Here is a 27,253-nt window from a genome sequence, read left to right as displayed (position 1 = left end):
TGAGCTAGTGTTGATCTTCAAGGCTGGTGACAAAAAGAAACAAGTGCTGTTGGTAGTTTGGTACTACTGCACAAAAATGTTTCAGTGTTAGGGCGCTTGATTTATACAAATGCACATCTCATGGGAATTAAATTATATTGCTGCCTGTCTATTTATCTGCCTAAAGTCTCTGAGGCTCTCATTTAAATGATTGAAAATTTATGCTTTCTTTTTGGAATGGCAAGCATGCATGATGCATTATTATCTCCTCTGATAATTTAATTTTGTAAGAACGAATGAGTGGATAACCTTTTTTGTGAAGCATACGGATATATTGGAAAATTGCTGAAGTTCTTGTTTAGATTAATGAGTACTTTTAATTGGGATCCTAATTGAACAGGTTTTCCCCTCTCTGTGGCTCGAAGCTCGAGAAAGAAAACAGCTTTAGGAGAACACCAGTGATTATCATTATATCAACTCAAAAGTGGCTCGCAGGTTTCCGGGGATTTAATCAGATTTCCTGGTAGGATTTAAAATTTTGGCGGGATAGAGCTTTGCCATGTTAAACAATGGATTAGACATATGTACATACACTTTCGTTAAAAAAATGTAGAAAGTAATCAGACGAGACATGTGAAACTGTGAATCTCTGACAGTATTTTAATAGAAAACTACGTACCTTGTCAATTAAAGCCTGCAAAATTTTTGCTTAAGTTTAATCAGTTGAAGTAAACTTATGCATTGGGTTTGTGACAAGGAAAAGAAATTTATGCAGTGTGTATACCCACCTTATGCCAATGAGCAAAAAAAAAAAAAAAAAAACTCACTTCCCTCCAAAATCCAAATTAAACATGGAAGAGAGAAATATATATGCAGCAAACAACTAAAAGATAGCGATTTGTAAAGGAATAATCATTCCATCCAAGAAAAGTTCACAGGCATTAACATGGTGCTAATAAAAGAGAATTTTTACAGCTGCACTCTCACTCATGCACTGCTTCGCTCTTGAGCTCTGGATCACTTGAGCTCGAGCATTGCATACACATTTGATTCATCTACGTGCGTAGCATGTATAGCTAGTTCATTAATTTGCATTGGCAGCTCGGCTGACAAAGACGGTCTCCAAATCCGCCGGCACGCGGAAGAACTCGAGGACCTCGCCGTCGTCGCAGTTGCACCAGCGACCGGCGCCGCTACTGATGATCGCCACCGCCGTTCTCGGCTTCTTAGGAGCCGGCGGGCACGTCGCCGCCTCGGCTGGTATCCTGCACCCCTCCCCCGTCGGCGTCACCGCCCCTTCTACCTCTTCTTCCTCGTCACACTCCTCCTCGTTGGCGGAGGCAGCGGGGCTGTGCCGTCGCCGGCCGGTCTTGACGGGCTTGAGCTGCTGCAGCGGCAGGGCGATCCCGGCCAGGCCCAGGACCCAGACCTTCTTACCGTCTTGGCGGTGATCTTCCACTCGCATGTCATGGCGATGCTGATTACGCAGCTTCTTCACCTCTTGGATCCCCATGTCTGCTATGCAGCTGATGATGAGTGATAGGCCTTGTGGAGTTGTCTTCTTGGTTTGTGTTGAGCAGCTGAGGAAGTAAGAGCAATGGAGTGTAGAGTGAGAGCTTGCAGCACAGATCGAAGAAGAAAGGCTGGAGGCGAAATACGTGAGGCTTTAGCCTTTCTTTGCTGGCTTCTTTTGTCAAAGCTTAAGGGGTTCTATATAATGGAGGTATGCATCAGAAAAGAGATGGTAGAGAGAGACCGTGGACACGCTTGCAAAAAGGCAATAATTAAGGCTTACACTCTTTCTGATTTTTTTTATATTTCCTAAAATAGGTGTCCGTTTTAAAGAATTGCGCATTTGGATAGGACCTGCCACGACATGTTTAAAAATAAAAAATATTACGTTCTATTACTTTAAAATTTAAAATTTATCTAAATAGTTATAAAAAATGCTGAAAAATTGATAGTGCAGACAATATTAGGATTTAGCTCTAAAAATGTTTCAGATAAAAATATGATATGTACGATAAAATTTATCTTTTTTTATTTTTTATTGTACAAGTAATTATTTGAGTTAAAAAAACTAGTGCTAGATTATAACATCTTCTACACCATATATATATATTTTTTAGAAATTTTATGTCTATTTCGATAGTGTTTTCAATTTTAAGAGCATTAGAATACTGTATTTTTTAATATGTAAATTTCGTAAAACTACAAATACTTTGACAAAATTATCGCAAAACTACATATTTAAGCAATAGTTTCACAAAACTATAAATTTAGTGCTAATTTTATCTCAAAACTATAGATATTTTGGTAAAATTATTGTAAAACTATATGAAAGTGTCTAGAGGGGGGGGGGGGGGGGTGAATAGGCTTTTCTGAAAATTAAAACTAAAACAGCGGATTAAATCTGCCGGATACTCCGGTGAAGATCGGATACTCCGGTATGGTCCGGAGTATCAGGTCTAGTCCGGAGTCTCCGGTCTATACAGGAACTCTAGAACAACTACGAATTAAAGCTAATAGCTAGAATCTAATGTTAAAGCTAGGTCTACTGGATATCACAGAGCTAGAATAACACTTAACACTAGTAAGATGATCACTAGAGCAATTTGTAAGACAAATCATAAATTTCACACAATAAAACAAATTGCACAAATACGAACACAAGAGATTATCCCGGAGTTCGGCCACCTCACAAAGAAGTACCTACGTCTCCGTTGAGGAGCTCACAAAGAGCCAGGTCTTTTCCAACCCTATCCTCTTCTAGCGACCACCAAGATCAAGTTAGAAATTCTTACTCAATTCGAAGATGTTTACAAACTTTCCGTGACACTCCACAAGTTTGGGTGCTCTACGGGCGACGCCTTGCCGTCTAGAAGCACAAAGCTTCAAGAGAAATGATCGCAGCAAATGCTCGATGAAGAACTCAATGCTCAAGTGGCTAGAACCCTCTCCAAACACAAACTCTCTAAATTTTTGCAAACTTTACACTAGAGGTGGTTGGAGGGTCTTTGAATGCTCTTAAAGTGCTCAAGAGGTCTAAAGTTCACCAGCAACAGCAAGCTCTAAATGCCATAGGGTGTAGGAGTATTTATAGCCTTTTCTCCAAAACTAGCCGTTACTGTTTTATCAGAACTGACCGGAGTATCCGGTGAACACCGGAGTATCCAGCCCTAAATCCAAAAACAATGTCAGAATGGTCACAGAACGTGTCAGAACTAACCGTTACAGTTCTGTTATCCGGTAAACACCGGAGTCTCTGGTCCTGACAGGGCTTTCAAAAACATTAAGTCCGGAGACTAGCCGGACCCTCCGGCCTCTCCAGGTACCGGAGTATCTGGTGCACACCGGAGACTCCGGTCCTTTTTATCAAAAAGATTAAAAGCTAACCGAGAGTCTCTGCTGGAGTCTCCCTCGGAGACTCCGGTTAACACTAAATCACTTACCGGAGTATCCGGTGAACACCGGAGACTCCGATCCTTTTTAATTAAAATAAACACCTTAACCGAGACTCTCTGGCGGAGTCTCCCTCGGAGACTCCGGTCTGTTAACCCATAAATTACCGGAGTATCCGGTGAACATCGGAGACTCCGGTCTTTTTCTAATAAAAATAAACCGTAACCGAAACTCTCTGCCGGAGTCTACCTCGGAGACTCCGGACTAAATACTGAGTACCGGAGTATCCGGTGAACACCGGAGTATCCAGACTCAGTGATTTTTGCAGAATAAACTTGGTGTCCGTGGGCGATTGTGTCTCTCAACTAGTTGGTTCTAAGGGATACTGTCGGAGGATGAACTCCTGTCGCAGGGATCCCGAGAGACCCCTTTTTAGAGATTCGGCCGGGGGGATGATCCTGAACAAGCTTGTCTGGGAAATAAATGGGAACGGAAATAAATGCAGTGGCTGGTGGGAGAAGGATGGGTGCACCGGGGTTTAGACAGGTTCGGGCCGCACGGAGGCGTAACACCCTACTCCTGTGTGAGTGCTATATCTATCCTTGAAGGGAATTCTTCAAGGATGTATCTGATTACAGAGGTGAGCTGTCTACAGAGAGCTTGAAGCTCTCGTGTTCTAGCTTGACTTGAGCTTGTTCGTGATGTTCTTCGTCTTTTGATCTGGGCTTCGGGTGCTTCTTGAGGGCTTCCGGATCTGAGGCGGAATTCTTCAAGGATGAGTCGTGAGTGTCGTTGCTCGTAAGCTGTGTCAGTTGTGTGTTGTGAGAGTCATTTCCTTTTATAGGCGCGCCGACCTCGACCTATCCTGAATGGGAAAGAGGGGGCGCACGTGCCAAGGTGCCACGGAGAAAGGCGTCATCATTCTGCTTCGGCGAGGTGACATGGGCGGTGGAAGATTGCGGCGTGTATCCGACCACCCGCCACTGTGGAGGTCCTCCGGCGCCATTAAGGGGGCCCACCGGGCAGCCGCAGAGGTGCCCGGTGCGCCCACCCTGTCTTGTTCTTCTGCCGGGGCAGGGTGGCAGGCGGAGCGCTTCGATTCTGGCAACGTAATCCCGAGGCACCCGGGTGGAACGGGACGGGACCCGTGCATTAAATGGACCCACGCCCCCCTGCCAGAGCATGGCAGGGTCTGACACTAGGGCGTGGGCAGCTGAGAATGTCAGGATGTCAGGCCGCGTGTGCCTATTAAATGTGGCATTCGTGTCTTTGACTGGCTGACACCCCGGCGATGGGACCCTTTGGGTCGTCGAACGATCTTGCGATAACCTTCGGGGAACCGAGTCCTCGGGGGCTGCCACGTGCAGCCCCGAGCACTCTCTCCCGAGCACTCTGGTGAGACCTTCGGGGAACCGAGTCCTCAGGGGCTGCCACGTGCAGCCCCGAGCACTCTCTCCCGAGCACTCTAGTGAGACCTTCAGGGAACCGAGTCCTCGGGGGCCGCCACGTGCAGCCCCGAGCACTCTCTCCCGAGTACTGGGGGAAACCTTCGGGGAACCGAGTCCTCGGGGGCTGCCACGTGCAGCCCCGAGCACTCTCTCCCGAGTACTTCCTTCCCGGTACTTGGACTCCGCGGATCATCGGGGAACTGGGGTGCTCCGGAACCAGAGGCGGCGGTCCCGAGCACCTTCTCCCGGGGCTTAGCTTCTTTTTATCTCGCAGGGCGGACCTCGCGGGATGGTGACGCGTGGCGGATGGCCGGCTCGGTCTCGGGACTTAGGGACCCCTGGTTCCTGATATACCGACAGATACCTTGAGCATTGTGACACTAACCAAGCAATCAAATGTAACCCTCTTAATAGAGCGGCTATCCTAGACTCAATTTCAAAAATAAAAGAATTTAAATCCTATTGAGTACTCTTCGTTGATTCTCCATTTGTTTCAACAGGCGTCAAACGTCACTTATCTTTTCAACTAATGCTTAAACCTGTTCATAACTTAGATAAGCATGTTAGTTCCTTAATCGTTTTATCATCAATAAGCCAAAACCCACTTAGGGGGCCTAGATGCACTTTCACTATAGACTTAAGCAGTAATTTCATAAAACTACAGATTTAGCGTCGATTTTATGAAAAAATATAGAATCTAGAGGAATTGTTACTAGCCCCGTTAACATAACAAACGGGTCCCGCTTGTAATCTCACAACAACTTCTAGCTTATGAAATGGATCGCTCGGAAGCTCATGAAACTACAGATACTTTGAAAAAATCATCGTAAATCGTAAAATTATAGATTTACAAAACTACAAATTTAGTATCGATTTTATTGTAAAACTATATATTCTAGCGTAGACCTGTTAATCTGACGAATGAGCCCCGCTTGCAGTCACATGAACTCCTGGACAATCCGTTTCATGAGCTAGCAGCTGTTGTGAGATTACAAGCGGGGCTTAGTTGTCATGGTAATGGGGCTCGAAACAACTCATCTAGAATATATAGATTTGTGATAAAATCGACGCTAAATCTGTAGTTTTGTGAAATTATTACTTAAATCTGATGTTTTACGATAATTTTACCAAAGTGTATTTAGTTTTATAATAAAATTAGCACTAAATTTGTAGTTTTATGAAACTATTGTTTAAATTTGTAATTTTATGATAATTTTGTCAAAGTATCTGTAGTTTTATAAAATTTACTCTTTTTTATTTTTATTAACATGACACCAGTTGGAAGGACAATATACACATGTCGCTCTTTCAACAGACAATGATAATGTAGATGTGCGATTTTTTGAAAACAGAAATCTATTTTTTACAATTTTTTATTTAAGAAATATAAAAAAACTCCACTCTTTCTCAGAGAAATTTGACTATAGATCCCGAAGCCTTTGATAAAATGTTCAACGTTAATAAGTCTTCGATTATGTGTTCCATATAGACTAGTTTGTGACAATTTTTTATTAGGTATTGCAACTAGACCAATGTACATCAAAGACTTTTTCGCCCTTATGCAAAAAGAAAAAAAAACCTTGATGTACCCGTCGGGCTGCAATTATTTCTCTACTGCGTTGCGAGGTAACGCGTGGAGGCCGACGGGAGGAGCAGGCGCGGCGGCCGGCGAGCGAGCACGCGCGGCGGTCGGAAGGCGCAGGACGCGCGGCTGCACGGGCAGAGCTGCAGCTTCTCAAAATTGTGGCACAGCTCCTTGCCGGATTAGTGTTTCAGGTGAGCTAATTAATCATTTTCGTTTGATTTGGTGATTTGGAGGCCACAGAAAACAGCAGCAGTAATAGAAAATATTGCATCTAAGCTTCAGGATAGTTATTTATCTCGAACATTTGGTTATTGCAAATTGTAATTTGCATGGACCATAAACTGTAATCTACTGTGAAGGCAAAATCTAACGAAACTCTAGCAGTAAGTTTTGGTTTTGTTTGTGAGAGGTAAACTTGTCTATTTATAGGATTATTTACTCCTTATTTGTAAAAGAGATTCTATAGATATATCATCGAACTATACAATCAAGAATATATAAGCAAAATCTCATCAACTTTGAGCATTTTATTAAAATCTCGCCAACTTCGGGACATATAGTCACCTTTCTCATCAGTGACAAACGATCCATTATTCATGGGCTGCCAGGCTCTCTGAGGAAACCGGCCATGTTGCTAATGGCACGGCCCAAGGTAAATCTCACTTGCTCCACACACTACTGGCTCCACTCCACACCACATGAGAAATGCTGGTGCTGCTGATGCCTGAGCTGCGTTCATGTTGGCCATCATCCAATTCCAATCCATGAGGAGCAGAGATTCACCAAATAGTATACCGAAACTGTTACCATCTAACTCTCATATGTGATCTCACCCCATGATGATTAGTGTTGTTTAGTGCTGATTCCTTCCTGAAATTTCAAGTCAAAGCGACTAAACTCCTTCCTTTGTTGGGATACCTACCGTTTGGCTTTTGCAATAGCCATTATAAAAATCTGGATTCTAGATAGTAGAAGGTATTTTAAGTGGATTATAGATTGTATCATAATCTAGATCTAGATTGCTACAATCTACTTCTAAAATCCATCCATTTATTTGTCTAATTCGATTGTGAAGCATAATCTAGAATCCAAAATAAACAGATCCATAATATAGCTCTCAGATCTTAATCCATCTCTTAATCTCAGCACCTAATTTGGTGTCAAAAGCAAAAAGAGAGAGATCTTGTGTACCTAATAGTCGTGGTGGGGCCCACATGACGTTCGCGCCATGCGCAGGGGACGGACAGCTCAACCACGAGAGGCCAGCCTTTCAGTAGGAGAAGATCACTGCTCGCGTCATCTGCCAGTGCCTGTCAATCTATGAATCTATCTACCATTCTGTCAGAAAACCAGAAAAGAAAAACAAGGATTAGAAAGCCATGATCATGGAATAGGGAAGGCAAACAGTGCATCATGCATCGACTAGACCAACTATTCTTGTTTGTTTCTCTGCAATGTATGCAGTGACTAATAGCGATTGATTGTTCACTGTGACTCTGAGTATACCTGCATGTGTAGTGCTGTGTTGTAAAGCAGACTTGCGGCTTTGTGGGTCCCGCACGTCAGAAAATGGACATCCGAAATTCTCTTCACTGGATCCACTCTGGAGATCGACCTCTTTCCTTTGCTTTGTGTTTCCCATTTGATCTCATGGTAAAAGGTTGCTCCCTCCACATGACCACTTGCCTGCAAGTGCAGAAGCTTTTCATCAGAAAGTTTTCCTCTTTTCCTCCTTTCTCCACCCTAGATGCTGCAGCTAGGTCCGATTATTACCAGTGTTACAATTGATCTGCAAATGAGATCAGCTAGCATGTCTGATGAGGCAAAAATACAGTATCTTCAAAGCACCGTTCACAAACCAGGTAACTAATTATTTATAGTGATGGTTACAAGTTCCAAGTCATGCATATACTGCAGAAAGAAAGATCAAAAGGGTAAAAAATATAGCACTCTATCCTTCCCTCTATCAACAAGTCTGTCAAGGCATAAAACATAGGCTCCAATTATATAGCTGAAGGCCAGAGATCAAGTACTCGGCACACCTCTATTTTTTCTTAATAAAAAACCACCTAGTTCCTTCTTAGTCTCATTTTTATATTCTCGAAAAAGAAATACTCTGCGTATATATTCTTATATTCTTACACCTACATATCGATATCGATGAACTATACCAGTATTAGTTGTTAGCAATAAGCCTTAATATGTGCATATTTTCAGCTAGCAGGGAGAATAATAGCTAATTAAAGCAGTAATAGTTGTAGTTATTAGCTATTTGAATCAGAAATTTTCAGCTAGCAGATTAAGGAGAATAATAACCAATTAAAGCAGTAATGGCTATAGTTATTAGCTGATTAACACATGCCATATTGTAGTGGTCAGCAGTGTATAAATAGAGAAGAAAACAGAAAAGACAACAAGTTATTGCAGCACCAAAAATACCACTGTTAGTGTACGTATGTCTTAGATAAGTTACTGAACTACCTATGAGACTGTAGTCCTTTCATTAGTCTACTAGTTTCTTCAATGCCCTAGAGGAGCCAAACATTATCATCACCACTCGGAAGCTAGTGATCTGTGAGTTAGATGCGTACACGGTAGAGAGACTGGTTAATCTCCAGAAAGCAACACACATGCCGGCATCGTGCAAAAAGCTAGCATGCATTGTAAGTTACAAATATTTCGCAATAATTTCACGAGAAACAATTTAATTCTCGCAGGAGCCAGGAAAATTCCCGTATTCCACATGGCGCCATGTGGCCTCTCGTTTCGTGCTTCAATCTGACGAGAAAGTTGTCGTTGCATAAACAATGGAGGTGGCTCTGGCCTTTCGCTCAAAGGAAAAAAAAAAAGAGTTGGCTCTAGAAGAAGATTACTCTCTCTCTCTCTCTCTCTCTCTCTCTCTCTCTGGGACTTTGGCTCATCGGGTGACGAAATTAGTTGAGAAATCTTTAGGTGGTTAGGACTTTGGCGGCATAACCTGACAAGATGGCTTTAGCACGGCCGGTGCCAACATTGGTGTTGCTGGGTGTTCTTCTCCAATCACAGGCCCATATTCGCTTCTCCTGTTGCCTTCATCCAAAGAAAATTTGGATGTATCATATAAAAGAAGGAAACTTGTGATACTCACCCTTCCTCTGCTTTTAGAAGATGCCGCCTCTCTTTTCTGATCCACCTTTTCTTTTTCTGCAAGATCAGATCAAGTGTTAAAACTTAGGAGATTTTAGATGTATCATATAAAAGAAGTGGAACCTGTGATACTCACAATAAATCCCATATTTTCTGGGCCACAGACTTTGTTTTGTCAATAAAAAGTAAAATTACAGAAATATTACAGCGTTGAAAAAGAATTGTGTCCATCGATACATCGACCTATGCTTATTGGCTCGAAGGATCACAGGTGACGGTTTTATTCCAGTGACCAAAAGCAAACAGTTCCACGAAACAAAACATCAACTTCTGAAAGTTTTCCAAAGAATGATAGAATCTACGTACGATGCTGACTCAGATCTGACAGCGCCACTAGGGCGGCTTGAAACTTTGATGATAAGGATATGCAAGACATACATGTCATCTTCCAGTGGGTCCATTGATTTCCTTCTTTCGGCGCAGTGATATTCTAGGACAATAGCACAAACGCTTAGCATTACCTGCCTCAGGTCTTCATAATCCATAGCAGGTGACGGATCAGACCAGGCGGTGAGACTTATTTTCTGCTGGAAGAATTTGCGTCAGATGGATCCAGCGTGGCACTTGGGGCTGGCCAACTTGGTATTTTCCTTGTCCAAAGCAGTCACTTGACTGGATTGAATATTCTGGGGCATGCACCTCCTTTCTTCGCCCTTGTGTTCATGTAGCCTACAGAAGTTAGGCCCCAATGAGCCATTTTCAGCAGGTGATGATATACTACCATAGTTCTGAATGCTAGAACAATGGGCTGAAAAGAAAAGGTAGGCTGGGTTAAGAAGTGCTGGCCATATACTTATCAAAACCGCAACAATCACTTCGTTTAAAATTCAAGAGCAAAAAAATTAGAAAAATTGACACATTAACTAACATAAAATTTTGGTAGATGAATTTTAAAGAAACCACTTATCAAAAGAAAAAGAATGAAAGCAACCCTGGAGTGCACAAGTGTTTAACTGGGCATACCATTATACCAAAGGCAAAGGTACTTTCAATCTTCCATCCTGTTCCTCTTTTCGCTCGATTCAACTCAGACACTTTCCATGGGCTGCATAAACATGGGTCAAATCTGTCATTCCCTTGCATTACAAGCGCATTCTGAGGTAAGATGAACACAAGTATTCCACAAATAGTTGAAAGCGACTAAAACATATAAGGGCAGCCTAACCAGTAGGAGATAATTTGCACCATAAGGGACTTATAAAGACCAATCATGTAATGTTATATGTAAAGCCACGCAACGAAAAAAGCAGACAATAGTATTCTTACACCAAAAACTAAACTTTTCTTTTGAGCTGCACTCAGGAAAGAGAAATAATGAAAGATAGGATCCAAGAATGATACCCCTGATCAATTATCGATCCAATAATTTCACAGAAAAGGTTCTGTGGGTCCAGCAATGCAAGGATGCAAACACACTGGTCCAGCCACCACAAACCATGTGCCTCGTATCAGTTGGCATTTTGGCACCTAATGTTAAGTTTCCATGTTCATTGATGTGCCATTTCAGGGATAATTTATCCCACTTAATCTAGATTATGCTTAAGCAAGTTCCAACTCCCTGTCAGGAGCACTGTCAGTCTGTCACTGCTTCCTAACCGCTGCTCAACAATAGAAAACATATTGACAGAGGAAAGGTCAGTATAAAGACCACCAGTTTTTCGAGCGCCCACTAGCCTTTTTCAGGAAGAAGCCTCTCCATCTTTCTTTCTTTCTTTCTTTCTTTCTTTCTTTCCTGATCTGGAGCAATGGCAACGGAAGAGGAAGCACGAGAAGCAACAGATGGGAAGGTAAGCAATGGCTCCTCTTAGCCTCTCAACTTCTGCAGAACTTCCTTTCTTCTGTTTCCCTGCATGCATGCATATTTTGTGTAGATGTAAAGCCACGTAGAGAGCTTTATTGTCGTAGAAGTTTGTCAGCTAAGATGCAAATTTCCAACAATCTCGTAGATTCTGGCCAGTTTTCAAGGAAAATCGGCATGGTATCTTATTTATTGTTCCACAGTTCCTATGTGTTAATCTCCTCCTAATATCATGAAGGTTTCTTCATGCAGTAAGCTATGTGTGTTGAAATGTCACTGCACTCATTTTTTTAAAACAAAAAATCTTCAAAATCAAAGTATATGTTCTTAAATAGTGCCAGAAGTGAACACAAACAAAAAGAGTCATCAAGTTTGCGTTGATTTATACCAAAATGAGTTAAAATGTCTGCCTCATTAAGTTTTAGTCATGTTCTTGATTTGATAACAAAAAAGAGTTAGCATGCAAAAACGTTAATATTTTTTTAGAAGGATCCAGTTGCAGGTATGAAGAGCACCACGTGGTGGGCAGAATAAATAAATAAAAAGTTTCATAGGTTATTTGCCCATGGAAAGTATCACTCCGTGAAATACTCTGCTCTGCTCTTCTGATTATTGATAAAAAAAAAAAACTGCTAGTAGTCCTTTTCCCCCACCTGGTGATTATTGCATGAACTTGGTATTTCGCATGCAAATTTTCTCACTATTAAGAAAATAATGTTAGTCAAAAATAAATATCTTCTATAGTTCTATATATCCAGATGAAACAATTTGTTTACCATATGGGTAGACAAGTTTAACAATTTTCTCAACTACTGAAACAATGGCGACAAGGTTAACATGTATAAGCAATTAGAGCACTGATCTACACCGAGTGTCAATCATCCAGTGTGCTGACGAAAGACAAAGGCATGAAGTGAGCAGAAGGCTACTTAAAGTATGCAGAAAGTTATAACTGCAGCACTAATCCACTAAACAGCAACAATCAGTATAGCTGACAAGTCCTTCATCTAAGAATTAACAGATGTTCTTGGAGAGGCACAAGCTCATCCAGTTAGGATGCCCATATGCAGTTTATTGATTCGAAACTGATGAATTCAGTACGGCTGCCACCTCAGTTGGCATATGGCAGTGCCGTATTAGTGTACCATTTAACAAGTCAGCATGTTCTTTGTTGACCACTTGCTGCAGAGTACTAGAACCACGAAATGGGAACTCTTACATGTACTGAACCTTCATGTGCCATTCAGTGAATTCACTAGTAAAACATAGTTGGCCAATGAGAAATGGTTACTGTCAGGCAGGACGGTATGCTTGCAGTATTGCAGTGCTGCAGTACCATCATGGCTGGATGTCCTTTTGTATAAATTATTAATGCAATAGAGCAAAGTCAAGGGATAGCGAATCTAAGAATGTATAAGCCATCAGTTTCTTTTTTCTTCCCCTTTTCTTGGTTTATGTCTTCTATGGAAAATATAAAACCTAATATATACTATTAGTCGTTATATATGCTAGCCAGTTAAAAGTAATATTAATATACTTATGACAATCCAGTGTCGCATGAAATGTATTTTTTAAGGAAAAATTAGGTGGATACCATTGCAAAGATGTCTATATTGAAAAATACCATCGGATGTGAGGATGACATGTAGCTATGGGACCACATGTCATAGAGACACCGACGGTATTTTCCAACTTAGGTGATCTTTGCGATGGTATTTTCCAAATTCACCCTTTTTTTAATGTCGAATTCATCTGTACCTTTCCCAGGAAGTCCAAGTGGAAGCTGTGGATTTAGGAACAGTCCAAATGCTAATGCACCCAGAAGGCAAGCTTTCATCTACTATGGAGATCAAGAGCATGGGAGAAATCTTCGATTCAACTGAAGGAACGTTGAAGATTCCAGAGGATCAAGTTTTAGTAGAAGTACCCTCTGAAGTCAAACTTCCTACAGAACATAACCTAAACGGCACAACATCTTCTCTGAATGGCCATATGGACAAAGAAGAGAAGGTTTCAAATGAGCAGTTGCATGACAATAATCAGGAAGAAGCAGAACTAGACGAGACAAGTACCGATCAGAACAACAGAATCAACAAAGAAGAGGTGACTGATTGTGTAAGCCATGGAGAGAGCACAACAGAAGATAGCTGTCTTTTGAAGCATCAGAAAGAAGAGCCGAAGGGAGAAGGTCGACAAGATTTAGAAGGTGTTACAGTAGACGACGACAAGGTGCAGGAAGACACACTGAAAACTGAAAATGCTGTTGAGCGTATAGTTGATGGACAGCAAGACCAGAATCTGGAACCAGCAAAAGCAACCGAGGACATACAACCTGCAAGCATGGCAAACACTCCCGATGTTGTGGTTGTAGCTGAAGCACCTGCTGGAGTCCAAACTCCTGTGGAGCCCAATCTGGATGATTCTGATGCCATTCCAGATGATATTGATGGAAACACAGAAATAGATGAACCAGCTAAAGAAGATGGTTTCATTCATCTTGACCATAAAGAGAGCATTCCAGAAGATACATCTATTGCAGAATATACAGATGAGGCGGTCAAAGTAGAATATCAGCTGAGTAAGCAAGGTGATGTTATGGATGCAGAAGTGGTGCAGGAAGAGATACCTAAATGCGAGGAAACTGATGTGCAGGAAGAGATGCCTAAACCTGAACATGCTGATGAGTCAACGACAGCTGCTCAAGAAATGCTGAATCAAGAATCTGCTGAAGAAACTAATGGTCTGGTGAATGAAAAAACTGTAGCAACTGCCCACCAGAGCAACATAGCAGCAAGTGAACCGCAGGTGGCTGAAATAGCAGAAGAACTGAAGGACATTGAAACCATTGAAACTCAAGAAATCATCCAACAGGGCCATGTTACTCCTTCCAAAGAACCTTCAGCAGAAGATGATTCAACAGCAAGTGAGCCTAATTATGTCATCCAGCAAACCCTTGAACAAGATCCGGTTGAAGTTAAGGACACTGAAACTCACCATGGAAGAACTATTTCTGCTTCCGAGGACACAGTGGAAGATAACGTAACAGCAGAAGGACCAACCTATGATATTGAAGAAGTAGAAAATGTAGAATCAACAGAAGAAATCAAAGAAAACATAACTGAGAATATTGCAGAAGTCTCTAATGTGGCGATTGTTTATGAGGTAGATGAAGAAAAGAATGTGCTAAGAGCTGAGGATATTTCTGAAAAGCATATGCGGGGGCTAGAACCAGAAGAAACAAAAAACACAGAACCTGTTGAAACAGAGGAAGTTTCTGATCAAAGACAAGCTGCTCTATTAAATGATTCAGCTCAAAAACATAATACACCACCAAGTGAGAAGCAGCAGATGGAGTCAGCAATAGAAATGAAGGAAACTGAAGCCACTAAAACTGAAGCAATTCCCCAGGAAAGCAATGCCTGTGTTTTTGAGGAGCCTTCTACAGAAGACTATATAACTGAAAGTGAAACAAATTGTGACACTCAAGAAGTAAGCATCACAGAATCTTCAGAAGTGATTGAGGGTGACAAAGATATCAAAACTGGAGAAATCTCTGACCAAAGCATCATAGTTTTTGCCGAGGAGTCAGCTCAAGAAAACAATGCCCCTGAAAACGAGCCAACTGCTGATATACAGCTGGTGCAAGAGCCGGAATCAGAAGACCTGAAGAACACCAAGCTTGTTGAAGTTAACAAAACATCCCATGAAATGAATGCTACTGTCTTTCAGACGCCAACTCAAGAAGATAATCCAACCACAATCGAGTTGCATGCGATGGAATCAGCAGGAGAAGTGAGCAACACTGAAGCCACAGAAGCAGAAGGAACCCCCCACCAAAGCAATGCTGATCAATCAGAGGAGCGATCAACAGAAGAAAATAATACAGCAAGTGAGCCACAAATACTGGAACCAGAATCAGTTGAAGAAACAAATGACATTGAAGCCACCGAACCTCAAAGTATCTCCCAGCAAAGCATTATCTCTACCTCTGAGGAGTCTGTCCCTGAAGAAACAACGACAGAAGATAACAGAACCACTGAACCAGATGTTGATCACCAACTCCAGGATCAAGAATCAGCCCAATTCATGGAAATTGAAGCGTTAGCTGATCATGCAGTTCAAGATAAGATACAACCAAGTGAGCCAACAGCAGATATACAACCAGTACAGGAGTTGGAACAAACTGAAACAAAGAGCACTGGAACTTGTGAAATGGATGAAGCTTCTGATCAAACTCATGCTGTTGTCTTCAATGACCTAGCTCAGGTAGATGGTATAGCAGCAAGTGAACCACAGGTGACTGAAATAGCAAAAGAACAGAAGGACATTGAAGCCACTGAAACTCAAGAAATCACCCAACACGGCCATGTTACTCCTTCCAAGGAAGTACCAGCAGAAGATGCAGTTAAGGACACTGAAACTCCCCGTGAAAAAACTATTTGTACTTCCGAGGAGGATACAGTGGAAGATAATGTAACAGCAGAAGGACTAACCTGTGATAGTCACAAAGTAGATAATGTAGAATCAACAGAAGAAACCAAGGAAAACATAGCTGAGAGTATTGCAGAAGTCTCTAATGTGGCGATTGTTGACACTCAAGAAGTAAACATCACAGAATCTTCAGAAGTGATTGAGGGTGACAAAGATATCAAAACTGGAGAAATCTCTGACCAAAGCATCATAGTTCTTGATGGGGAGTCAGCTCAAGAAAACAATGTACCTGAAAGCGAGCCAACTGCTGATATACAGCTGGTGCAAAAGCCGGAATCAGAAGACCTGAAGAACACCAAACTTGTTGAAGTTAACAAAACATCCCATGAAATGAATGCTACTGTCTTTCAGACGCCAACTCAAGAAGATAATCCAACCACAATCGAGTTGCATGCGATGGAATCAGCAGGAGAAGTGAGCAACACTGAAGCCACAGAAGCAGAAGGAACCCCCCACCAAAGCAATGCTGATCAATCAGAGGAGCGATCAACAGAAGAAAATAATACAGCAAGTGAGCCACAAATACTGGAACCAGAATCAGTTGAAGAAACAAATGACATTGAAGCCACCGAACCTCAAAGTATCTCCCAGCAAAGCATTATCTCTACCTCTGAGGAGTCTGTCCCTGAAGAAACAGCGACAGAAGATAACAGAACCACTGAACCAGATGTTGATCACCAACTCCAGGATCAAGAATCAGCCCAATTCATGGAAATTGAACTGTTAGCTGATCATGCAGTTCAAGATAAGATACAACCAAGTGAGCCAACAGCAGATATACAACCAGTACAGGAGTTGGAACAAACTGAAACAAAGAGCACTGGAACTTGTGAAATGGATGAAGCTTCTGATCAAACTCATGCTGTTGTCTTCAATGACCTAGCTCAGGAAGATGGTATAGCAGCAAGTGAACCACAGGTGACTGAAATAGCAAAAGAACAGAAGGACATTGAAGCCACTGAAACTCAAGAAATCACCCAACACGGCCATGTTACTCCTTCCAAGGAACTACCAGCAGAAGATGCAGTTAAGGACACTGAAACTCCCCATGAAAAAACTATTTGTACTTCCGAGGAGGATACAGTGGAAGATAATGTAACAGCAGAAGGACCAACCTGTGATAGTCACAAAGTAGATAATGTAGAATCAACAGAAGAAACCAAGGAAAACATAGCTGAGAGTATTGCAGAAGTCTCTAATGTGGTGATTGTTGACACTCAAGAAGTAAACATCACAGAATCTTCAGAAGTGATTGAGGGTGACAAAGATATCAAAACTGGAGAAATCTCTGACCAAAGCATCATAGTTCTTGCTGGGGAGTCAGCTCAAGAAAACAATGTCCCTGAAAGCGAGCCAACTGTTGATATACAGCTGGTGCAAAAGCCAGAATCAGAAGACCTGAAGAACACCAAACTTGTTGAAGTTAACAAAACATCCCATGAAATGAATGCTACTGTCTTTCAGACGCCAACTCAAGAAGATAATCCAACCACAATCGAGTTGCATGCGATGGAATCAGCAGAAGTGAGCAACACTGAAGCCACAGAAGCAGAAGGAACCCCCCACCAAAGCAATGCTGATCAATCAGAGGAGCGATCAACAGAAGAAAATAATACAGCAAGTGAGCCACAAATACTGGAACCAGAATCAGTCGAAGAAACGAATGACATTGAAGCCACCAAACCTCAAAGTATATCCCAACAAAGCATTATCTCTACCTTTAAAAAGTCTGTCCCAGAAGAAATAGCAACAGAAAATAACATAACCACTGAACCAGAAGTTGATCACCAACTCCGGGATCAAGAATCAGCCCAATTCATGGAAATTGAAGCTTTAGCTGAACATGCAGTTCAAGATAAGATACAACCAAGTGAGCCAACAGCAGATATACAACCAGTACAGGAGTTGGAACAAACTGAAACAAAAAGCACTCAATCTTGTGAAATGGATGAATCTTCTGATCAAACTCATGCTGTTGTCTTCAATGACCTAGCTCAGGAAGATGGTATAGCAGCAAGTGAACCACAGGTGACTCAAATAGCAGAAGAACAGAAGGACATTGAAGCCACTGAAACTCAAGAAATCACCCAACACGGCCATGTTACTCCTTCCAAGGAAGTACCAGCAGAAGATGCAGTTAAGGACACTGAAACTCCCCGTGAAAAAACTATTTGTACTTCCGAGGAGGATACAGTGGAAGATAATGTAACAGCAGAAGGACTAACCTGTGATAGTCACAAAGTAGATAATGTAGAATCAACAGAAGAAACCAAGGAAAACATAGCTGAGAGTATTGCAGAAGTCTCTAATGTGGCGATTGTTGACAAGGCAAATGAAGAAAAGAATGTTCTAAGAGCAGAGGATATTTCTGAAAAGCATACACGGGGGATAGAACCAGAAGAAACAAAGAACACAGAACCTGTTGAAACAGAGGAAGATTCTGACCGAAGACATGCTGCTCTATTTGATGATTCAGCTCAAGAAGATAATACACCAGCAAGTGAGAAGCAGCATATGGAGTCAGCACTAGAAATAAAGGAAATTGAAGCCAGTAAAATGGAAGCAATTCCCCAGGAAACCAATGCCTGTGTTTCTGAGGAACCTTCTCCAGAAGATAATATAACAGAAAGTGAGACAACTTGTGACACTCAAGAAGTAAACATCACAGAATCTTCAAAAGCAATTGGGGGCGACAAAGATACCGAAACTGAAGAAGTCTCTGACCAAAGCAACATGGATTTTGCTGGGGAGTCAACTCAAGAAAACAATGTCCCCAAAAGTGAGCCAACTGCTGATATAGAGTCAGTGCAGGAGGCAGAATCAGAAGAAATGAAGAACACCGAACTTGTGGAAGGGAACGAAACATCCCATGAAATGAATGCTGCTGTCTTTCAGAAGCCAACTCAAGAAGATAATCCAACAACAAGCGAGTTGCATGTGACGGAATCAGCAGGAGAGGTGAACAACATTGAAGCCACTGAAGCGCAAGCAACCCCCCACCAAAGCAACAGTGATCAATCAGAGGAGCAAGCAACAGAAGAAAATAAAACAGCAAGTGAAACACAAATACTGGAAGCAGAATCAGTCAAAGAAATGAATGACACTGAAGCTTCCGAACCTCAAAGTATCTCCCAGCAAAGCATTATCACTACCTCTGAGAAGTCTGTCTCAGAAGAAATAGCAAAAGAAGATACCGTAACCATTGAACCAAATGTTGACCATCCACAAATCCAGGATCAAGAATCAGCCGAATTCAAGGAAATCGAAGCTCCTCTTGGAGCTAATAAACCTCAAGGAATTACCTCATCTTGTATTGTTTCTACTTCTGAGGAGTCCACTTCAGAAGATAATGCAACAGCAACAGAAACAAGTTCTGACACCCAAGCAGAGAATTTACAGTCATCAGAAGTAACTGAGGACACTGAAAATGCGAAAATTGCTGAGGAGGTAGCTCCAGAAGAACATGTAGAAACAGAGGACACTGCTGATATATCACCAGTGCAGGAGCCAGAGGAAGAGACCAAGGACACTGAACCAGTTGGAACAGAGGATAATATGACATCACGTGACCTGCCAGCAGAAGAGATGGTCATGGAAACTATGGAGACTGAAGCAATCCCTCATGAGAGTCCTGTTGCAAGCATAAAAGAACTCACTGAATATGATATTTTAACAGCAAATGCCCCACATGTTGATATTCAACCAGTTCTGGAGCTAGAATCAGTTGAAGCCGCGAAGTGCACTGACACCACAGAACATCCAGGAGAGCTCCAAAAAATCATTGGTTCTGCTTCTGACAAGCTTACTCCAACAGAAGAAAAGATAACAGTAACGGAGTCAGCTTTTGACACACAACAAGTGCAAAATCTGACATCTCAAGAAATCAAGGATAGTGAAGATGCCAAAACTGATGAAATCTCAGATCTCAGTAGCTTTCCTACTCTTGAAGAGGCAGATCAAGAAAGTAATGTACCAAGAATTGAGCCAACTTCTGATGTCCAACAAGTGCAAGAACTAGATCCAAAAGAAGAAACCAGGGGCATTGAAGCCGTGGAAACTGAAGATCACCAGCAATACAGAGTTTCTACCCTTGAGGAGCCAGCAGTAGACAGTGAGCCAAATGTTGATGATCAGCAGATGCACGAGGACAAACCAGCAGAAGTCAAAGACAATGAAGCAATGGAAGCTGAAGAGGCCATCAAGCAAAGTAATATTAGCACTCCTGATAATGCAGCTGAAGAAAGGAGTGAACTGGGAAGTGACTTAGAATTTTATGTCCAACCAGCACAGCAGGTAGAATTATCCAGAGACAGTGAGGACAGTGAGCTTGTAAAGGCAGAAGAAACCTCAGGTCAAAGCAACATCGCCGCTCTTGAAGAAACAACTACAGAAGACAGTGTTGTGATCGAAATTAACCCACCTGTTGATATTAAACAAGAGCATGAACAAGAATCAGTGGAAGAAATCAAGTGTATTGATGCCACTGAAGCTAAAGAAGACTTTCATACAAGCCAAGCTGATGCAATAGAGAAACTAGCTTCAGAAAGTAATATAGCAACAATAGAGCCGAGTTATGATATTCAGCTAGTGAATGACTTGGAAAGAAATAAAGAAATGAAGGGCATTCAAGCCATGGATGATGGAGAACAAACAGATATTGCTACTTTGGAGGACCCATCTACAACAGATAATGGAACAAAACCAGAAGAGCATCCTGTAGAGTTGAATGAACATAACATGGGAAATGAAACTGACAATGAAATGTTGGTGCATGGAATCAAAGATGAAATACAGACATCAACGGAACTAAAGGTATCTTTGTTCTGTACATTAACCTCTCATAGCATAAATGCTAGATTAATACAAGATGTAGGTAGTGCACTAATGCTTAACTTGTTTAGTAGAAACATACAATTTGATTGCTCATGAAGCATCATACATGGCGGTTTTTTTGTATAAATGTACCTAACATCACCGCAACATTTGATCCAGTAAGAGGCACATAACTAGATGTAGCTTCCATCTTCTTGTATAAATAAATACTATCAGATTATAGATTGACTACAAGCATTATCTTACATGAAGGTGCGTACCAAACAAAGATCAACTGTTAACCTACTGCTGTCAGACTGTTTAGTTAAATCAACACAGAAAGTTTGAGAGCCAGCAGGCTCTACGCCAAAGTTGGAGAGCTGAAACGTAAACTGTAAAGTAAATTGAACAGCAAAAGTATACCTATCTGTAGCCACGCTGGGGACAAATTTTGCTAAATCTAAGTTGCAAACTAAACTAAATAAAAAACTAATTACTGCAGTCTGAATAGCACTACTCCTTTGAATTTGGGCATACCTTGCAAAACAATTTACTAGTGTATATCTTATACAGGACACTGAATGTGATTTGGGTGAAACTGTTTTAACACCTCTGAAAAGTGAGAATACGACCGATAAAGATGATGTTCAAAGTTCCAGTGATGATACACTAGAGACACCAAAAGATATCCATCAAGTCAAAGAAGAGCAAAAAGCTGGAACTGAACATAATTCAAGCCAAATGTCACAGCATGGAGAGAACATAACTCATGTTCAAGATAGAGATATCAAAGGGGAATTTCTCACACAAAAAGGCACTGCAGAAGCATCACAAGCTTTATTTGAAAGTGATCCCCAGGTAGCACAAGAAGTTACAGAAAAAGATGATACAATAAAAGGTGATGAGCAAACCAATGATCATGATAACAGGCAACTTGGTGTAGTACTTCAACTGCAAAGTTGTGAGACAGATGCTTTATCCATTGTGAAACAAGATGAGGCTGCACAAAAGGTTGACTTGGATCAACAGCAGAAAGAAGATGAGATTGAAAGCCAGAAGGAAGAACTTCAGGTAGATGAACAGAAACATGAAGAGAAGACAGATGATTTCGCCACGGAGCCACTTGTCGAGCCCCAGAATATTGAAAATGGCACCACAAACAGGACAGAAGATACTGATGCATTTAAGGTAAATATCTCCAGGAATTATTGCATGTGTTACTCTTTCCAGACTTCTATAATCAGAAACACACGAAAAGTAAGTTTCTACTCAATGAAACCTTGCAGGCTGAACAAACAGAGGCAGACATTACTGAAATTCTCAGGCACGAACAAGCCCCACATATATCCGAGGAATCCACCCCAAGCATTACATATATGAAGGTTGAAAATGTTAAGGGAACAGATGAAGGAGCTGAAGAAGATGCTGATGCTAAAAATGATAGCAAAGATGAGCAGCAGAATGCAGAAAAGGACAAGGTAGTAGCAAAAGATTCTACTGATGAAAAGGACGAAACAACTGATGAAAATACAAATGACGAGGTCAGTTCAGAGTTTCCATGAATGAAATGTGAGAAATTTAGATATAAGTTCTTTTGTTAATTATATCTGTTGGATTCCATAAGTTCAAAGTGCTAAATTTCCAAGTTAGAATGTGGATAAAAATATTGAAAAACTTGATGAACGATGACCTGGAATTATCGGTTTCTGGCATCACCATTTTTTTCTTGAGAAAATACTAGGCACGACCAACAGCTACACTTAGCACATTGAATTATTATATGGGCTCACTATTAATTAGAAGTATCACTAAAAAGGTGTCAATATATCGGAATGATCTATACAGATATCGAAGAACAAAGTAGTGATTACTTGGTGAAAACCTCTCATTGCTCTACTAACAAGACTGCTATGTTTTACTAATCCTGCAGCTTGAACCTGGTTTGGCATCATCTGTTCAAGAAATATCTGACCCAGCTCCTTCAAATGATGAAATACTAAAGAAGGTACGATTTAATTGACTAAATATTACCCATGGTGTTTCAAAAGGGATGAATAACTTCACTTTTTAAGACAACTGTTCCAAACTCCAATGGTGCAGTTCCTGGAGTCACCTTTTCTTTCTGTTCTTCTTGAACAAATATTAAAGAGGTTCACACAAGAAAAATCGAAAAGTGATAGGAATAACAAGAATGGTATACAGGTAAAACAAAATAACAAGAAAATGAAGAAAGTGAGGTTTAGTTTTGCAATCCGTAGAAAAATCATTATCCTTCACTGCATCAACATATGCAATTTCAGTGGAAGTTCATCGCTAAGCAATTTTTCGCAGTTTTCAATGGTTGCATGCCTCTTGAATTAGATCATTCTGCATCTGTAGTTCCAGAAACATCCATAGCAGTAATTCTCTGTTTAAATGACATCATAATAATTTGAGCAATGAGCTATTATATTTGTTATGCAGGATCATATAGCTGTTCCTCAGAATGTTGAATCCGGAGTGCACAGAGAGGATAAAGAATGCACTAACAAGGTTAATGATGATGTGCACGCTATTCAAACATCAGATAAAGAGATCATAGATGAAGTTGAAGAAAATAAAGAAATGCAAAATGAAGACAATGATGTTCATCATGATGAATCTCAGACCAAACCTGAAGAGAAAGAGTCGCCTCAACTGCGTTTCAATCAACCATACAACACGGATACTAAAATTGATAATACAACAACTCCCTGGGAAGAAATAATCCATGACAATACAAGTATACAGCCCAGAGAAATTGAAGAGATAGGAGAAAACAAGGGAATCGATTCCATTTCCACACCTTTTGTAGAAACATCCATACAGAACAATGTTGAGCAGGACTTAAGCAGTCATCAAAAGGTCAGTACTAATACCCTTAACAAGTACTGCTCTTATGTGCCTCGAAATTCATGTTGCCAAATTTTCTTGTCAAGTCTGCTCTTGGTAAAATTCTATGCCATTTTTTCCTGCCATCAGCTTGAAGATGAAAAGCTTTCAACAACAGAGCAAAATGCTGTAGACATTGAAGCTATGGAAGAAAAGGTTGATGAATCTGCCTCAGATACAAATCAAACCAGGCAATGCAAGGAAGATATTAATGCAGATGATGTTCTGCAGCTTGAAACAGAAGAAAATGCATTTGACAAGATTGATGAAACTGCTTTGAATAAGAAAACAGAGACAAGCAATACAACATCCACTGAAGCGGTAAAAATCAATGAAGATATCACTGATAAGGTCAGTAAGTCAGAACTGAATAACTATTTTGGAGTTATATTTAGTATTACTAAGCTATTTTTCACTTTTCCATTTAGGCTAGCGGAGCTGATGGAGCACTGTCTGATGAAAGTCTCAAGACCTTTAACGACACTGGAAGGGATCTTGATGTTTCATCTGTAATTACAGCATCAAAGGAAGAAAGTATGAATGAGAATATGGAAGATCATAAGCTTCCTCTTCCTGCACAGGTTGAAAAGGAAACAGAAAGAGAGATGTCTTTGTCAGAGAAGCTCCTCCACGATGAACCAGAGGAGCAAGATGAGAATCAAACTCCCAACGAACAGGATGATGACGGCATTCAAGAGACAGAAATTGGTGATGCTAAGAAAGAAGTTGAACAAGAATTACCTGTCTCTCATTTTCTGATGAATCTAATCTTGGGAAAAGAGAACGGTGATGCAAATGGAAATTCAGAATCTGAGGCTGAAAGGAAGCAAGAAGAAACCACAGAAGACAACAGCTGCTTGATCATTTCTAGACAAGACGAAAGCTTGGTGTCACTTCCTACAGAAAATAAGGTGGATGACAAGTTCACCTTCAAGCAAGAAAAACATGATGTCAAATGCTCTGAAGAAAAACAGGAAATGGTCAAAGAACAAAGTCATGACCTCAAGCTGGACACTGAAAGATCAATAGAAACTGATGAGGAGCTCAATAAGAACACTCGTGATTTGGAAACACCAGCATACCAAGACAATTCCCAGGATGAAATTTCTGGTGAAATGTTTTCAGAAGAAGCAGCTAGCATAGCTACAAAAATGGAAACTAGAGATATTGAGATTTCAAACATTGAGCTGGATGACAGTGTAGTTGATACTATCTGTCAGGAAAACAGTGAGGCATCAACAACAGTTGAAAATGGAAGTTCGACGAACAACCTAAATAACTTAACAAACACAAAGGCTTCTGAAGAGGATACTCTAGGGGAAGGACAAACAGGACTCTTACGTGAATTTTTACCTAAAGAAATAAGTGCTGATGCAGTGTCTGAGCAAGCACTCTTGCTGACAGAATCGGGTATGACTGATGCAAAAGATTTGCCTAGCGACGCTGAGAGTATTCGGAACCCTGTCTGTGCAAAACAAGACGAGCCCACTGAATCTTCCAACATTGAGGCCACAAGTACTCCTGATATTCAACTGGAAAGTGAAGAAGTAGATAAGAAAGAAGAGAAGCAGCATGCAAGCACAGCCACATGTGAAGTTTCTAAAGAACATGTAGAAAGTTTACATGACAGTCTGCAGAAAAGCACAAGCTCCGAAGCAACATCTGATGAGAAGGAACCTCAAATCACCAAACCAGTTAGTGACACTGAGATGACTTTGGCTTGTGAAAAGGAAATTTCTGAAGGCTCAACATGCATGAATGAGAAAGAAAAATCTAACTTCTCAATTGAAGGACAGGAAAACTTTCAAACAGAAGTTGAAGCTCAGGCTAATGGTCCAAAAATACAGATCAACCATGATAAGCAAGATGAAGCTGCTGAAAACGAAACTGCAATGGAGCCAGAAAGACTAGGGGAATCTAATTTTCAGGAGCACCAGGAAAGTGGTACAGAGCAAAAATCTCCTAAAGAGAGTGATGAAGGAGACCAGCAATTTTTGGTCAAAAAAGAGACTATGATCAAACAAGAGGATGTGCATGAAACAGTTGAAAGCCATACGCAAACACTGAGCATAACATCCAATGAAGAGCAAGAAATGTTGGAATCAAAGGTCCAGGAACGTGATCTCAACATGATTTCACCCAAAGAAGCTCCTGATGCTGAAGAAAAGTTTGTGGACATAACAAAGCCAGAATTCAGCACAGATGAAGCAATGAAAACTGAAGCACGAGGAGCAGGACAGAAGGTGGCACATAAAAAACATAACCTATTGTCTGGTGTTGGATCAAAGGTAAAGCACCAACTAGCAAAAGTGAAGAAAGCCATCATAGGTAAGCCTGGGCAGACAAAACCAGAATCACTGAAATCATAAAACAGAATTCACCTTAGAGAGTGTATATTATTGTACTATTTGTACTTTTGTAAGCTATTTATTTGAGTGGTAGAATGCTGCGATGGGATTAGTAAAGGTCCTCTTCACAACCATCACATTGAAATGCTGTGATGCTGAAGACATTTGTAAATATAGCTAGTGTGTAAATCCAAGTTTCCATGAAATTTGGTGATTGTTTTGTAAAACTTTGAGGTAGAATCAAGGGCATGGACTTGGCAGATTGCTTGTATTCTTTATTGATATGTTACATATGTATATGCCTTTGTGGTCATCATGCAGCATATTCCGTATTTTCCTCAAAAACCCATGTTCTGTCACTCTGTGTTTTGCTCTGGTTCTGAGTTCTGACCAATCTGAGAACTTTTCAAACGTAAAATGTAACACTGCATTTCCAATCAGATCATGCTGAAGCATAGTGAAAACTAGAACTGAGCAAGCAAGAAATGATAAATGAGTATTGCATTTGGCAGTAACTGTAAACTGTCAGAATGTGGAGAACGAATACATGAAAGCATGACTCCAGAGTTCAGACAGCATCTACTCATGTTGTTGAACTACGTCTCCAAATTGATGGGCAAAACTAAGGCTGGGGAGTTTGAAGAAGAGAAGGAGGTGTTGCAGAACCTGGAGTCATGTGAATATGGCGTGGCTCTCCGTGGTGCAGTCCGACACCCCGATGGCATTGTATCAGCGCCGCGTCGCGGGGAGCAAAACCAGCCGCCGTGCTCTGACTCTGCGGGATCCCTCTCCACCGCGCCGTGCACGTTCAACGCCCCGTCCCCGGTCGCGACGGCCACGCTCCGTAGGTTCCTGAACGGGCGCGAGCCGGGCATGGACGGGCGGCGGAGGTGGACGGGAGTCGAGCAGGTGGTGGGCATGCCGCAGAGGCCACGGGACACGCGAGGCGGCGCTCCCAACACGTCGTCCCCCGCCCGCCGCCATCACCCGCACGGTGCCCTCCGCGTTCACGGCCGTCTGCTACCTTGTCTCTCGCCTCGAGCTTGACGGCGGCGGAAATGGCGGTGGTGGACGCGGCGTCGCAGGGGCGCGAAGGAATCGACCCCTCGGATTCGACAACCGCTGGTCCGTCTTTTGATATGAAGAAATCAAATAATGTTGTTTGCTCGCGACCTTTTGTAAATTCACTTTTATTTGAAAAAGTTGTCCTCGCATTTTTTAGAATGAAGTTCCACTCCTTTCGTATTTCTAGAAATTGGATTCTACTTGTTTTCAATGATTCTTATACTTCACG

General features: G+C 41.4%; 2 protein-coding genes across 7 annotated transcripts; one reads left to right on the top strand and one right to left on the bottom strand.

Moving 5' to 3' along the window:
• Positions 1 to 869: 869 nt before the first annotated feature.
• Positions 870 to 27,107, bottom strand: LOC133918306 (cyclin-dependent protein kinase inhibitor SMR6-like). 6 transcript variants are annotated; one of them, XR_009909740.1, is made up of 5 exons: positions 26,626 to 27,107; positions 10,564 to 10,645; positions 9,392 to 9,597; positions 7,921 to 8,100; positions 7,612 to 7,752 (listed from the first exon to the last, which is right to left on the bottom strand). XR_009909740.1 is itself a non-coding variant. In XM_062362120.1 (3 exons), the coding sequence occupies exon 3, from the start codon at positions 1,490 to 1,492 to the stop codon at positions 1,064 to 1,066; it is 429 nt and encodes a 142-aa protein (XP_062218104.1). In that variant the 5' UTR covers positions 1,493 to 1,559; positions 7,606 to 7,752; positions 7,921 to 8,436; the 3' UTR covers positions 870 to 1,063. The 6 variants fall into 6 exon arrangements, 3 of the variants coding, with proteins under 3 accessions (XP_062218104.1, XP_062218103.1, XP_062218105.1); XR_009909739.1 differs by lacking the exon at positions 26,626 to 27,107 and adding an exon at positions 9,677 to 10,348 and having other exon boundaries at positions 10,564 to 10,934; XR_009909741.1 differs by lacking the exon at positions 26,626 to 27,107 and having other exon boundaries at positions 10,564 to 10,934.
• On the top strand, positions 11,253 to 26,256 carry LOC133918305 (uncharacterized). The gene is made up of 8 exons (XM_062362118.1): positions 11,253 to 11,387; positions 13,166 to 20,701; positions 21,275 to 21,889; positions 21,988 to 22,242; positions 22,632 to 22,706; positions 23,165 to 23,584; positions 23,702 to 23,962; positions 24,040 to 26,256. The coding sequence occupies exons 1-8, from the start codon at positions 11,346 to 11,348 to the stop codon at positions 25,978 to 25,980; spliced, it is 11,145 nt and encodes a 3,714-aa protein (XP_062218102.1). The 5' UTR covers positions 11,253 to 11,345; the 3' UTR covers positions 25,981 to 26,256.
• Positions 27,108 to 27,253: the final 146 nt, after the last annotated feature.

This window comes from Phragmites australis, chromosome 5 (genome assembly GCF_958298935.1).
Source record: "Phragmites australis chromosome 5, lpPhrAust1.1, whole genome shotgun sequence".
NCBI lineage: Eukaryota > Viridiplantae > Streptophyta > Magnoliopsida > Poales > Poaceae > Phragmites > Phragmites australis.
This window is presented reverse-complemented; position numbering and strand designations above follow the sequence as displayed.